Source organism: Oreochromis aureus, linkage group 15 (assembly GCF_013358895.1).
Source record: "Oreochromis aureus strain Israel breed Guangdong linkage group 15, ZZ_aureus, whole genome shotgun sequence".
In the NCBI taxonomy this organism is placed as follows: domain Eukaryota; kingdom Metazoa; phylum Chordata; class Actinopteri; order Cichliformes; family Cichlidae; genus Oreochromis; species Oreochromis aureus.
The window spans coordinates 17578546-17593494 of record NC_052956.1 but is presented as its reverse complement, the minus strand read 5'-3'; the positions used below and the strand labels follow the sequence as shown (position 1 = coordinate 17593494).

The window sequence follows — 14949 nt, the reverse complement described above, 5'->3', positions numbered from 1 at the left end:
CACACTCACACACGCACACTTCTAAATGCAGCGCTCCAAGGCACGGGGACCGGGTGGGTGGGGGCTACTCAGTCTTTTCTGTTTTCCCGTCTTTGCTCTGGGGCTCGGCTGTTTTCCGGAGCTGCGTCTTTTCTGAGCTGTTGTTGATCTGTTGGTCGCCGGCTCCGCTCGTTTTCCCACTCGAGGTTTTGTCCAGGTAGTTGAGCATCTCGCTCAGCACTGTCTGGAAGGTGCTGAGAGCTGCACAGACCGCCGGCGTGCCAAACCCGTGAGTGATCAGACTGCCAGGGAAGAGAGGGAAATGATTATTAGAGCGATGACAAACCAAAGAAGTGAAGGTTAAATGAATCAGTGGAACTGTTGGGGGGTTTGTATGACAGTAACAGCTGAAGTGGCGCAGATTTTCTCACACCTGCGGTGAAACCTTCCTCCTGCATTATGGAGCTTCAAATCCTCTGAAAGAAGTTTCTTTAGTCTGTCAGAAAAGCCTCTCTGTGATGCTCTGTGATGATCTGTTTCCACAGCAGTTTACTGGGAAACACAGAGTTTCTGCATCTGTTTTAGCAAAGGTCTGAACACTGTCCAGCTTAAACTATGAAATACAGATTAGAGCTTTACCGATGAGTAAATTTCACATAAGATTGTTGTTGTTGTTCTTGTCTAACGTGATTCTAATCTTGGCTGTTGAACTGCTGGTGATGTCTTAATAAAATTCACTTTAGGCTTTTATCACTTTTCAAAGAGACACTTCTACAAAAAAAATGTTTGAAAAAAAAACCATTAGTGGCGTTAGACACACTGGCTAAAAGTCATATCATATCCCCATATCTGTTTTTGTACTGATAGTGGTATTTGTAGTGTAGTGATAGTCCTAGCCAACAGTGTTTTTGTAGTTTATTTGAGATAAACTCTCTTTTCAAAGTCAGTCATCCGAATCTGAACATTCGTGACATCACCAATTTAAAAGCGCTACAAAATTGCAGGATTATGATACAAGGCAAAATGTGCATTGAGACGCTTTTTAAGAATCAGCTTTTAAGCCTGATATCGTTTCTTCTGTCCTATCAGATCACCATGCCGGTTTGTCCAGAGCTAAATAGCTGCTCGTCCCTGAGCTCAGACCCTTAAGTTGGCAGAAGGATGTTGTTGTTCAATCTGTCACTTTCTTTCTACCACTGAGCTCACATCCTGGTTCTGTGCCCAGCAGTCTACACTACAGCTCCCTTCAGAGGTCTGATAAGATGTTGTATATTCTGCAAATGATGACGCCATAGATGTGACATTTCTGCTAACAAGGCGCTGTTTCCTCCTCCTCTGTCAATTGTGCCAAATATCAAACTGCACAGCTGCATCTTTCTAAAATGGCAGAGAGGTCAGTGGGAAAACACAGAGCGAGGCTCTGCAAGAAAACTGTCTTCGCTCAGTAGATTTAGTGCCGAGAGTGACTCAAGATTGGCAACATCCTTAAGAAAAAAAAAGAGAAAAGCTCCATTATTTTCTTATGCGTGTCACACGTGTTACCTGAAGTGTGTGAGGTGTCTCTGGATGTCCAGGTCCAAGATTGGTGTTGGTCTGGAGGAGCCCAGAGGAGAGCGATCTTGGCTCAATAAGTCCTGGAACTCCTTACAGATTTGCCTGACGGACAGAAGGAGGGACTGAGGGTTTACCATCTGTCTCCAACAAAACCATCACAATCTCAGAGGCTTTTTTTCTCCCTTTTCTGCACCCACCCTCATCACTTTGGATCCACCCACATGCAGATTTAAGTTACTTCCACTGGTTCATTGTCTTTCCTAACATGATACCAAAGATTCTGCACCACGCAGCATTTTCTGGTCTTGTCTTTTTGCATTTCAGTTAGCATTATAGCAACTCTTGGGCTGATTTTATTGGAACAAAATCAACTTATCTGGAAAAGAGTGGGAGTTTTATTTCCCCTTCAGCACATTCAGAATACAGTTTATACTGTAAGAAGGAACTACAAATAAAGCTCTTACAATTATATAAATATAAGCGCTAACGCCTGAAACGTGGGAACATGATATTTTAAAATCCACATACAGTAGGTGTTACATGCAGGAAACTGCTGTAAGGTGAAGGAGTTTACAACAGTTTGAGCATGAAGTCACACCAAAACTTACCTACTGTTATTATATTTGCTCGTTAATCATTTTTCTGAAAGATTTTCTTAAATCAAAGGATTGTAATGGCTGTAAATAGGAATATAAGTGGTTAAGTAAAATTTAAGGGCACATCGTTAAGAAGAATATCTCTCCCTGATATTTGACAGGGACAGATTTGTCCATGCCTTAAAGAACAGACAAACATTAAGTGAAACCTGATCACTCAGAAACATTCACATTTCCAGAATTTCAAAATAAAACCTATTCTGCGTGACCACGCAGTAGCAAAAGTTTTTTGTTTCTTGCCATCGTCTTTCAGTGTGTGTCTGTACGCTTCATGTGTTTCGCTCACTTTGTAGCCAGGACCATCTTCTTGCGCGCGCTGGTTTCTTTCGGCTCACTGTGCTGCCTCGCCAAATGTTCACCCACTGCCTTACTGGGAAACTCTGTCTCACAGGTGTAGCCAAAGTCCCTCGCCAGGTGGAGCGCCTCACCTGAAAGAAAACAAAAGAGGAAAAAAAGACTGATGAGACAACAATTAAACTGTATTATGAAATTAATGTGCTGCAATACAAATTGAGAATGACAAAAAAAAAAAAATGTGCAGAAAAGTTGCTTACCTTCCACCAGGGAGGTGAGCAGCGTTACGTTGGCGGCTTTCCTCCGTCCTGCTGGTAGGTTGAGCCCTAAACGGTCTAATTTCTCACGAAGACACCGGCCTCCATTCTTAGACTTTGCTCTGGAAACATATAGTAAAGAACTATGCATCACATATCCTACAAAGTCAATCAACTGAATTATACAAGACCCCAAAAGACTGAATATATGGAGCACAGCAGCAGGAGCAGAAGCAGCATCGATCAGCCGGTCATTTTTCATAAAACTAAAGTACAATCAAATTAATATGAACTCCTTGTTCTACTGAAAAGGATGTGCTTAATTAAGTCTCACAAGAAACAAGGCAAGAATATGGATTTGTTTTGATGTGACAAAGCCATAAGGTTAAGGCAGAGGCACAAAGCTCCCACAGTCTTTTATGTTATTTTTTTTAAAGCATATGCGCTTCCTTCCTCTGCCATAAAACTTTAAAGCTGCAGTTCCACTCGAGACAACTTTCTGCACATTTCTGTTGTTCTTTGTGAAGTGATTATTATTAAATGACACAACATAATTAAACACATTTCAGATACTCATCTGTTAGAGATTCGCAGTTTATATTCTTCACACGAGGATCAACAGTAGCTATTTGCACATTTATCTTATTTTATTTTACTTTGTTGATGCCTCATCTTGTAGGACCGGCCATATTCTCTGTGCTTGCTCGTTCCTCTTCCCCCCTTCCCTTTCTCTCCACCTCATCAATAATACAGCGCTGGCAACTCTTGCTTTCCTCTGGTTCCTCTGATCCTGGCATGCTTTGGCCTGGTCTCGCCTCCCTCTGGCTCCCTGGGCATGGCGGCGCGTGCAGCCCCGGCCCTCATTCGCCTACAATAGTCTTTGTGGGCGCTGCTATATATCCTCTGTTTCATCTGAGGGCTATAAAGATTCAGCCAGCGCTCTCCAATGCTCACCAGCCAGATTTACACTTAAAAAAAAATATATTTTCACTTTCAAAGTCCCCATCCATCACACTCACCTCCTTACTCCAATATCATTACATGCTGCTAGAATTTAACAGTGTGTGCACCAAAAGAGACATTGGGATTTTTCAGATGTTTTTACACCACAAGTACGTCAAAATGTTTGGGTTTTTTTTAGAAATTGCTCTAATCTGCCAAATGAAACCGTTAACAACCCTGCTGCTGATTAAACACATTTTCAAATTTGGGTTTCTGGCTCTCCGGAGATGATACTGATTAACCTGTAAAGTGATACTTCAGAACTAGACATCAGAATCTGATGAATGCCTGAAACTCATCAAGGCACTGGCCAGTGGTCACAGTGGATTTAGAATTTATTTGTGAGAGGATATTTTAGGCTTAGACTCTTAATGAGTTTGAAGTTCTTTAGAGCTGTAAGCAGCTCTGTCATAACAGCATATAGATCCATAATGTTGCAGTAAGATGAGACAGAAACTTCAGCCGCACTAAGAGAACTCTCAAAACAGTTGATAAGTCTGATTTGTCTTCAAACTGATACATCAATATACTCTCTTTAATCAGTGTAGTTATATTTAGAGACGCTGTGATGAAGCTTAGGCATATTGTCAGACTAATATCCTGTATGTGCATCATACTGACCTACGCAGTATGCCGCCCAGTAGGGAAGCATTGAGGCACTCTGGCGGGGACAGTCTTCTTTTCACCTCAGCGATGGTGACTTTGTACTTTGAGGTGGAACTGAGCAGCGAAAGCCGACCCGGTACCGAGCAGAACAAATCTGTAGGATTCACCACACATGTTCCCCCTGCACGCAGAGACAGGAAGCTTGTTACAATAAGGTGCAAGAAAAGGCAGCATCACTGTAAAGGTTTGAAAGGACTAGTTTGCCAAGTTTAGGCTACTTTTTGCTATTCAGCGTGTTGTAAGAAGGTTGTACAAAATGTTCTAATGAAGGCAACAGCTTTGTATAATACACATTTAATGCTTTATTCTGTCAAAACAGAAAAAACAAGCAAAATACCCCCCAAAAACTGATCCAAGATCTGAATGCTACACTAATGTCTGTCACTGAACTGCAAGATTTTATCAATTTCATCAAGTATCAATACAAGATTTGCTCTTTAAGTTCTGCAACAAAAATGTTAGTTTATACAGTAATAATGCATCAAGTCATATTTCATCAAAAAGCAACAAGATACTTAAAAAATGCATTCATTAAAAACGAAGTTGGACCTTGGAAAAAAAATCTTGTTTCAGAAAACACATGAACATTTTGGTGACAGAAAAGAGTGCACAAAAGTATAAATCAGCAAGCATTCACTGAGTATTTGGATCAGCGTTGCTCAAATGACAGATTGAAATGTCTGCTTGGTCGGAAATCATGCAAATGTGTGTTTTTCTGTGGAAAAGTTTCACTGGATGAAGCTTTCGCTGAATGCTACCTCAGGGAGAACTGCGCAGAATATTTTGCACCTTTGTTCATAGAGGGTGGCTTCAGCTGTGTACACACTTTGCATGAGGTCTCCTTGGTTCTGATTTCAAAGAATCCCACATTTCAAGATGTGATACAAAGAATAAAAACCAACTGGGTGAACTGTGCACACATCAAACAGGAACTCTATTGTCCAATTATTGGTTAATAATAACAGTTTGCATCAGGGTGAATGATTTGGAAGGTCTTTCATATGATGATAAAACCATTTTGTTTGAGACAGTTTTTTTCCCCATCATGTCAGCCATTAAATACATTAAAGATTAAGCGTATTTTGTCCATACAGTTTTTAAAAATTTATTCCCATAAATTAGCTGAATTTGCTTAGTCGTTATATTAAGAAGGTGTATCATCCAAGAAAAATGTCCATCTTCTACAGCTTCCCTATATGTTTAAATGTAAATGCAATATATGTGTAAATATTATTAAATCAAAAATGAATCCCTATAATAATCAAGCATCTTCATTCTCCACAATCAATATGTGTCTTTCAGCACTCCTCACTAGTTAAATATTAAATGCTTTTATTACTGTGTACATATATTTATATGTCTGCTTCAGCATAACGGTTCTCTCTATGTAACAATAATCTGGTGTTTCTGCAAGAGGGGGGAAACAAAACCTTCTTTAAATCATCCACCACCAGCTACCATGTTGATTTCATTGTGTACTTGAGGCTCCTGAAAGTGTGAATAAATGATTTTGGTTGTGTAGTGAAGGCCCTTTCACATTATTAATTGCGTCTGAATCAGTGTTACTGGATCCTCCTGGAATTTATCGACTGTTCTGAGTGGGCCTAGTGTTATTAAACTTTCACTTGAACTAACGTCCCAAGCAGCCGAAACGCAAGGTTTCTGTCTGATGTACTGTAGGCTATATTCTATTATTCATCTGCCTCATTATCAAATCTAACAGCAGGGTGTGTCACGTTGTTATTAAGGCGTGCTGGATATGATGAAATGGAGAAAAAAGGATGCCATTTAGGCCGAAGAGAACAATGCTGCAGGCGAAGATTGGCTGCATACGCCAATCTCTCTCTCTCTCTTTTTTAGGGCACAATTTGGCCACCAACTAAGCCTCATATATGACCAGCTGTAACCCATATTTCTGCTCTCAGAATCTATTATTCACAATCTGCTGAAATGTGCTAGATTCGCATCATTTTCTGGCCACAGGAAGGGTTGAGGTTAGACATGCAGCCTCAAAAACATGTCATCCGGTCTGAGCACCATGGACAGCGGCTCGCACCTTTCATTCCAGCACCTGGACAGCGACTCATGCCCACAGCACAACTGTAACATCATAATGGTGTGGAAACAAAAGCCTGTTGTACTCCAGCGGGCACCACTTTGTACAAGACTGTATGGGACCTGTGTTTCACTCAGGCTGTCAAAAAATGGACGGTTGCAGGTCGAGGGAATCGATTGATACTTTTGGTTAAGCCTGAGCCCCGGTGTGTGCGTGCGCGTGTGTTTGTATGCGCGTGTGCGCGGTCCGGCTTGGCCGTGTCTCTATAAGTGACACAAACCGGGCAAACCTGTCTGTCAGACTCACGCGCTCTGACAGGGGCGCGCGTCTCTGAAAGCCGCGGGTTCACATCATATTAATTCCCCTAAAAATGTTTTGATTCAAAGTAGTTTGTATTTTATGTTGCCAAGGGCAATCGAAAAGAGCTATTGCCGGTAGTGCAGTCAGTGGAGCGCGCGGGCCCAGAGGCGATAACGGTATTTAAGCAACGGAGAGTAGCCTCGGGCTGCGGCGCGAGCGGCGGGCGGGATCACACGCGGAATCAAGCGCCTTTTACGAGTTTGCCACGAAAATTAAAGAAAAAGAGACAAGGGCCAAATGCCATTCTCCTCATATTTTAACAACAATGTTTATAGCTCCCCCCAAAAAAGCCCGCCAATGTCTTGACAGAAGAGAGGGTTGTGCGTGCACGGGATGTGGTAGCGGGGGCGCGCGTCTGACAGATCGGCTTGATCTGTGAAGCTGCTGTTAGAACTGAACTGGAAAAGGGATAGCAGGGTGATTAAAAACACAGACGACTCCTCCTAAGTAGGATCCGCATTTCTTGAGTGATTTTCTTTTGAAAAAGGTTATGTGAATATTCATGCCGCCAAAGCCGCAGTCAGAAAGAACAACATTAATATGATCTCGGCTGAATCCGGGGCCCCGCTCGGCATTAGCATATCAAAGCGTCCGCCCGAGGCGAGAGAAGCTATCGATACGGGAGCGGGAGGTAAAGCAAAGATTATTGGTTGTGATGGTTGCAGCGGCTGAGCTCAGGGCCAAATACGGCGCACCATTAACCGAAAGTGATAGCGAAGGGATTCCCGCGTCAATCCGAGAGAAAAGCCCCAACACCTAGGCAGAGCTGATGAAAAATTAAACCCGAGACACAGCCTTTCCTCTCAGTGTGGAAAATTGCACACAGTCCCCTCTAAAAAAAATTAAAGTAAAATAAAATAAAAACAATGCTTTTCATGGAGCAAAAAATCCACAGCGTGTTCAAACCCACTCGTGAGGAACATGGCTGGCCTGCTTTGGGTGGATGCAGGCCGGGGAACACATCCACAGCTTCCCCTTGGAAAAGCTAACCTTAGCCGCCACATATTAGGTTGCTGTGCCAGATTAAACACACAGGTACTAACACATAAAAACAGCAGCTGCATTACAGACACACAAACCTGACTGCTCTTCTTTGTAACCCACAAAAAATTAACTTGTAAATAAAAATAAAAAAGTCCACAAATGCAGCTGCGTAATTATTAAATACTCGGTTACTTTCTGGCCATTTCAAAAATATTTTTAAATTACTATAAATGTACACATTTATAAACATTAAGAGAATACAGACTTGTGTTGTTAAATTAAACCCAAATCTTACTCAATTGTAACAATATTTCTCTATTGTAATAATATTGATTATTTAAATCTGCTTTCATATAGACTTCTGCGTCATTTTTCTTTTTCTTCTTTAAATCGACACTGAATTTATGATAAATCAACCATGAATATTAAATTAATAGCATATAATATTATTATTACATGAAAACAAACGCAAGCCGTCAGTCTTATAAAATATTACCCACACGTCTGACTTCAAAATAAAAGCTTCTGGCATAACTTTAGTGTGTCAAATGCGCGTTTAAGTACAAGGCCTATAGGTAACTGTATCAGTACACTAGAAATATAAGTCATCACATTAATTCGTGGCATTTTAATCATGTCGGCAACACTCAAAGCCAGGGTTTGGTATGACTGGTGTTTAAAAAAAACGTGGGTGTTGAGTGACATGCTGGAAGTGGGGAGCACTGCCTCTGCGCCTGTACAGCGCTGCTGTTTAAATAGGCGACAAATCGGGGCCGTTCCTGCTGTAGCGTGTTGACAGCAGACAAGAGAGAGTGTTCCGCCTGTTTGTCTGTCTGCTCGCTGTCTTGTCGTGTCGAGCCCGTGAGTGTTCACGGCCTCCGGTACAGCAGCAGCAGCAGCAACAATAACAACAACCGCAGCAGAGAATAAACGGGGGCCTTACCTCTCCGGATGACGCCCCCTTGGCCGTTCAGCACGAGCCCACACTGCGCTTCCACGGAGCCCTGCGGAGACACGCACTCATTAGGACGAGCGGGGAGGTGAAATCACTTTAACCAGATTCTTTTTGTACACCGCTGGAGCTTCCCAGCTGCCAGGCTTCAGATGCAGCAACAATTAGTGCGGTTTGTTTCTTTTTTCTCCGTATGCGGTGAAGTCATTCTTTAAGGACATCCAGGACATGAATCCCCGTTTTTTCCCCTTCTTTTCACTTGCAGCCACACACTAAAACCCAAACTCATGCAGACACAGGAGTATATCAGAATAAATAAAACGGTGATAACAAACACTTGGCATGTGTTGCTCGGTTTTATGTATTTTCAAGATCCATATACAGTGCAAACAAAGAATACAAATCTGAGTGAAATGTCAGGTTTGAAAGTAACACCATAAAGCTTCTCTGTGCCCATGCAGACATAGATCAGTGCCTCGATCCTGTAATGCATAAAAATGATGCATTCTTGTAGTTTTAAATGACTCGCCCATTTTAAATGAATTTTGAAGGCTTCCAGGTGTGTTTAATTCTTCCATATTAGGGCCCTGCAGATTTATCCTGTGACCTCTTTGGAATGCCGCGACCCACAGGTTGAAACCCACCACATCTATACCATTAAAACTCCTTCAAAGCACCGCAAAGTTCACAGCAGAAAGAGCTTGGGAGGGGAAAAAAAGCACCTTACTGAGTCCAAACACTGGCCCCTATTGCACGCCCTTTGAGGAGTTTTCTAGTGTTGGAAGCCTTTTTGTTAGAAAGTGTACATCACTTAGCAGGCTTTGAGTAAAATTGAGGGCACAGCGAAATAAAGCATGCAGCTCACGGCTCACCCAGAAACGAGCTTAATTTGAAAGGCTTCAGGCTATAACCGAGGACAGCACAACTCACGCAGACTCAAAAATGAGCAAAAGGTGTGCAGAATTTTCTGCAGCCACCACCAACCTGTTGGGGCATCAGTGTCTGTGTACACATAAGCAACCAGGGTTCAGCATATATGTAGGCCCTACGTGCACGAAAACCTGTTACCTCCGCCATTTTTTAAGACGCAGATCAGACTCGCGTGCTATCAACAATGTCATCAAGAAAGGAGAACACGCGCTTTTTATTCAGAAAATGCTTAATCCCCCCGTGCGAGCCTCTAGGCCTGGCCCACGCAGAAGCCCCCGATTAAAATTAACTGGGAAAGAGAGCTTGTTGTTGCTCCTTCTTAACCAGCTCCTGCTCTGTTTCTTTTCTTCTATTCCGAAGCTAAAGTGATTATAAAATCAATATACAAAACGCAGAGGTCTTGCATGAATTAGCTTAGTGACGGTAGAAAGGTGTGGCAGCTGCTTTTGTTGAGCATGAAAATCTCTTTAACCCGCTCAAAGATGCGACCGGGCTGCACGAGACCATAGGCGCATCTGTTCCGTCCATACATCCGCCTCGTGCAAGCTCAGGTTCACGAGCCGTTTCTTTCTTAGCGTAAAAAAAGGGTCAAACCTGTTAAGCCTTTAAAAAAAAATCTCGAAATAATCTAATATTTGCATTAACGAGCGTCCATAAAATAAAATAAAATAAAATAAAATATGAAAAATGTTACGCAAAAATATGTTGCAATTATCAGTAAATTAAAATGTATTAAATCATATGCAGAAATCTTTATTTAGAATTTTTTTTTTTTTTTTTAAAAACAGGTTGCATTATAAATTTATATCTATAAGCTCCTAAATGTATTTGAAGACTTATAATAATCCCTGGGTTATATTGCCACACCCCATATTATTTATTAACAAATATACATTTATATATCTATAAATTTATTAAAAATATATAACATTATATATTTTTATTCCTTAAAATCATATGATTTATAAATATTGATGCCCTTTGTAGCACTAAAAAAGCACAATGTTGCGTTCACTGTATGCCTAAATATACCTCGTAATGAAAATGCGTCGATAAAAGCTCGAGTAGAGGTGGTAAATAGTTAACGCGACTGAAATTATGTGCGACTGTGTTAAATTGTGTTTAACTAGAGCCGCGTTTGAAGCAGCTCAGATGTCGCTGCATAAGTAACAAAGTTGATTGACGTTAAGTCGGTAATTGGATAAACTACGGTGCTTTATGGTGCTCGAGCAGGCCATTGTGCTCTGAATCCCGATCCGTTAATCCGCCCTTTACCGGAGAATAGAGCAACCAGCGGCTTTTCTTTGCCTCAACAGACAGCCGGACACACACACACACACACACACACTCGCCCTCTCTCTCTCTTTCACACACACACACGCACAGACAAACACACACACACACGCTCAAGAACCGTGCGAATCCATTTTCATCTCGACCATTTCTTTACATCGAAAAGAATTATGTAAAATATGGGTCACGTGTGTTTGTGGAAAAATAAAGGGCGGATTTCACAATGGGATTGTATAGACTGCCAGTCAATTAACCTTTAGAAACAGGCTTGCTTTTCAGAGGCACTGTGCCGTGTGGACTTGACATTTACTTAGCCTGTTATAGTCACGTTTGCTTTGGCACCAAAATTATCTCAAGATTATATCCATTATGACTTACAAAAAAAAGTAGGACAGAGTCGTTGGATGGGGATAACTACAGACCAGTGCAGCTTTGTGAGTGTCATAGACAACAGACAGATGAGGCAGACAGGCAGACAGACAGACATCTGGCGCTGTCTTTCTGTTCAATATTTTGGGATTGCTGTGCTACAAAAGGGGGGTAAAGTTTTTCAATAGTAGGCCAGTGGGGCAGGGATACTGGGGCACTGGGTCTTGTGACAGCTAAGAGGGGCTGTTGCCCTTCTGTATCCTATTGTCGGCTATCCTATATGGAGGAGACTTAATAAACCGGAGAAGAGAAGCCGAAGGAAAGGGGCACAATAACGTGTTCGAGCCGTGTGGAGAAGAGAGTGTAGAAAGAGAGGTGTGGAGGCCGCCGGTACCTGCAGGTCGTCCGCCGCGGGCGGAGGGAGGCCCAGGCCAGCGGCGGGCAGCAGCCTCTGGTCCGGGTGGTGCATACCGACGCCGTAGGCCTGTGAGCCGTGTGACGTCATCAGCGACAGGTCATGGCGCCGGTAAGCGTCGAGGCAGCCCAGCTCGCGCCGCTGCTGCTCGTCCAGGCACGAGGACTTGAGGGCCGAGCGCGCGTTGTGCAGGTTGATGAAGTCGGCGGGCTCTCCGTGGTGGATCTGCTGGTAGTACTGGCCCGAGTGCAGCGAGTTCAGGCCGTAGGCCTCCGGGGCCACGGCCGGGTGGGAATGCTGGAACTCGTAGTGGAAAGACTGGTGGTGGAGGGGCGTGTACTGGTGGTTGGCCGAGAAATAGGGTGAGGCGAACTCCGTCCCCGCCGGTGCCGGGTAGGTGAGCGGGGAGGAGGAGGAGTAGGCGACCGAGGAGTTGGCCACGGACTCCAGGCAGCCGAGCTGCATGAGCCGGTAGCTGTTTGATCCGTCGTGACGTATCTACAAGATAATAAAGAGACGGGGAAATATATGAGCCGTGTCATTTAGCATCAGCCGGTGTCTCCTCTCTCTGCCTCCCAAACACACTCAAAAACACAACTCACACACTCAAAGCGCTTTTTTCCCCCCCACTTTAAACCACCTGAAGGAGATGTCATTTCCACACGCCCGGGAGGGGAACGAACGCGCGGCAACAGGAGCCATCGGTATTTTTTTCCTCCTCCCTTTGGCATGCCTGTCACTCTCCTCGCAGCGTTTTAAAAGGCGTGCTGTTATATATTATTATTATTACCGAGCTGCTGGCAAATTTACTGTCCCAGCTCTCTCGCTCATTGTGGATGGGAGGTAAGCAGAGTGAGACACAGCGGAGTGTTCCGCCCTAAAATGTCCTAATCACACCGTTACCGGCTCACACACGAGCCCCCTTTGCTTCCACACACTAATAATAAAAAAGCCTCGTTTTTACCGGGAGCTGCACCGATTCCTTTCTCCTTCCATGCATACTTTTTTCTCTTTAATATCCTTGCGATAAATTATATTCCACTTAGAGACTCCCTGCGAGCAGACGCTACCTCGAAATGCTTCTGTAACTCCCTTCAAACTAAACAGTACTTATTCCACTACACACCTGCTGTAATTTCACAAATTAAAATCTGTAAAGTAAATAAATGAGCCTTACCTCTGCGTCGTGGACAAGTCCGGGGAAGGTCGCTGACATTGTGCTTTCTCCAAAGTAACCCGTATTTTTTCCCTCTCCTTTCTGGCCGGATCGAATAATAATAAAAATGCCTTAAAATCCCCAAAAAGCGAGAGAAATGGAAAAGTCCCCCCTCGCGCGCTCTCGGTAACGGTAGAAAGCTGGCGGAACGCGAGCGTCTCCCCTCTGCACGGACGGGGCTGGCTCACGGATTTTGTACTTGCAGGGTATTTCTCGGCTGATGTCGTAGGTCCCTTGGTAATATAGAAGTTTTGAAAATTAAGCATCAGCACTGAGGAATGGGAGGACAATAGACGGAGCGGAGCATCCCAGGAGACACGGAATAAATATTGTATCTTCGCCTTAATAAGGAACCAAGTGCTTCTTTCAACATTTTCTACGCTTTTTGTGGACATTTTCCTTTTTGACCCGTTTGTGTTTTCACGAGGTCTTCTGCTCGGTTTCGTCGGGTTATTATTATTGTTATTATTTTTAATATTATCATTTTTTTATCCACATCGGCTAAGTCGTTTTACAAACAAAAATGTGCGGATTTTTCAACAGAAATGTAAGTTTGCTTTGACATATTTTAAAGCTAATTTTGATTTAAGAACGGAATGGACGTAGAAAAAAAATATATGAGATTTTCTTCTGTTCCTGCAGCAAACTTGTAATGAATTTATCGAGCTTTAAGAGGGGGGGTTAATTATGAAACGGCAGGTTTTCGGCGTTTTCTGCATGCATCAAATGTTTTTAGATGAATTACTATGTTTGCTGCTGTCATGCTGTTTTTATTGCACATTTTAAATGCGGGTTTCAGTGCAGATTTATTTCATGCACACAGAGAGAAATAAGCTCTCACAGACTTTATGAATGTATATACCAATTTAAACTATTTTCCATTATTTCTAATTATCGCTTTAGTTATTTACTTTCACGTGCTTAAGGACTGAATTAAACCGAAGGAGGAGGTCTAGTTATTATTATTATGATTATCATTATTTACATTTATTTATTTTTTTGTTTTGTTTTTGCTTTTGCATGAAAAACTGCCTTTGAAGGGTCTCATTCCCATTCCATATCTTTTCTTTTCTTTCTTTTGGGGGAGGGGGGTCTGCTTTGTGATAACAAACCAACGTTTTTCATATCTGATATTAGCACTGTATAAATGTTTGGTGCGTGCATGTACATTATTATTATTATTATCATTATTATTATTATTATTGTTGTTATTATTGTTATTATTATGTCTTTTTCGGTCAGTCGGTCAGCCTCGTGACCCCTCTCTCTCCCCTTTCCCCCCTCTCTCTCTCTCTTTCTGCCTTTCTCCTCGTGCTGTAACTCACCTGAGCAGGCGCCCTCGGGGTGGTCCTGCCCAGCTGCACGGAGCCGTGATGATTTTGTAAAGTAAGATGGCAGAAGATGTTTTTTTTTTTTTTAACAATTATATGAAAAGCTTATTGGGGGGGGGGAAATCGACGCTGTAATCAGGTGAAAGCTCTTCTTTCCCTTCTCTAATTTTAAAGCAGGTTGCACCTTTTATAGGATAACAAAGCATAAAACAGTAACAGGTGTACAGAGCCGCATGAATCAAAATCCAAGCTATAATGACTTTAAATATACAGAAAGACGCAATCTATAGCTGTCTTGCCCTTAGGCCAACCGGGAAGTAATAGACGTATAAGACTTTAAAAAAAAAAAGGAGAGAGAGAGGGAGAGAGAGCAGAAGCCAAAGCTTGTGGCCACTGCCTGAAGAGGAGCAAAGAAGGAAATAAAGGAGAGAGGAGGGGAAAACTAAAGAAGGAGAGGAGAATTATTCTGTCTGTCAGATTTCCTGCCATTCAAAACAAACCAGCCAACACACAGGGAGAGGGGGGCTGCAACCCACAGCAGAGATAAGCCCTAATCAGTCTTGTTTTGGATGTTTTTTTTTTCTACTCAGCTGTAACTGTAACCAAAGCGACTCCCTGATATTATTAAAGTGCAG

At 42.6% G+C, this 14949-nt stretch overlaps 1 protein-coding gene across 1 annotated transcript; it reads right to left on the bottom strand.

Annotated features, from left to right (window-relative positions):
* Positions 1–12: 12 nt before the first annotated feature.
* tfap2d (transcription factor AP-2 delta (activating enhancer binding protein 2 delta)) lies at positions 13–12983 on the bottom strand. Its single transcript, XM_031728232.2, has 8 exons — positions 12945–12983; positions 11747–12265; positions 8752–8812; positions 4364–4529; positions 2744–2862; positions 2476–2617; positions 1522–1635; positions 13–281 (listed from the first exon to the last, which is right to left on the bottom strand). Exons 1-8 carry the CDS (start codon positions 12981–12983, stop codon positions 65–67), a joined length of 1377 nt encoding a protein of 458 aa, XP_031584092.1. The 3' UTR covers positions 13–64.
* Positions 12984–14949: the final 1966 nt, after the last annotated feature.

What these genes read in the sequence shown, in the direction of transcription:
- tfap2d (XM_031728232.2), bottom strand. Translation starts at nt 12,983, where the DNA reads ATGTCAGCGACCTTCCCCGGACTTGTCCACGACGCAGAG. An exon ending in GACTTGTCCACGACGCAGAG is followed by an intron (nt 12,266 to 12,944) that starts GTAAGGCTCATT and finishes ATTATCTTGTAG; the next exon opens with ATACGTCACGACGGATCAAA. An exon ending in CCGCGGCGGACGACCTGCAG is followed by an intron (nt 8,813 to 11,746) that starts GTACCGGCGGCC and finishes GTGTCTCCGCAG; the next exon opens with GGCTCCGTGGAAGCGCAGTG.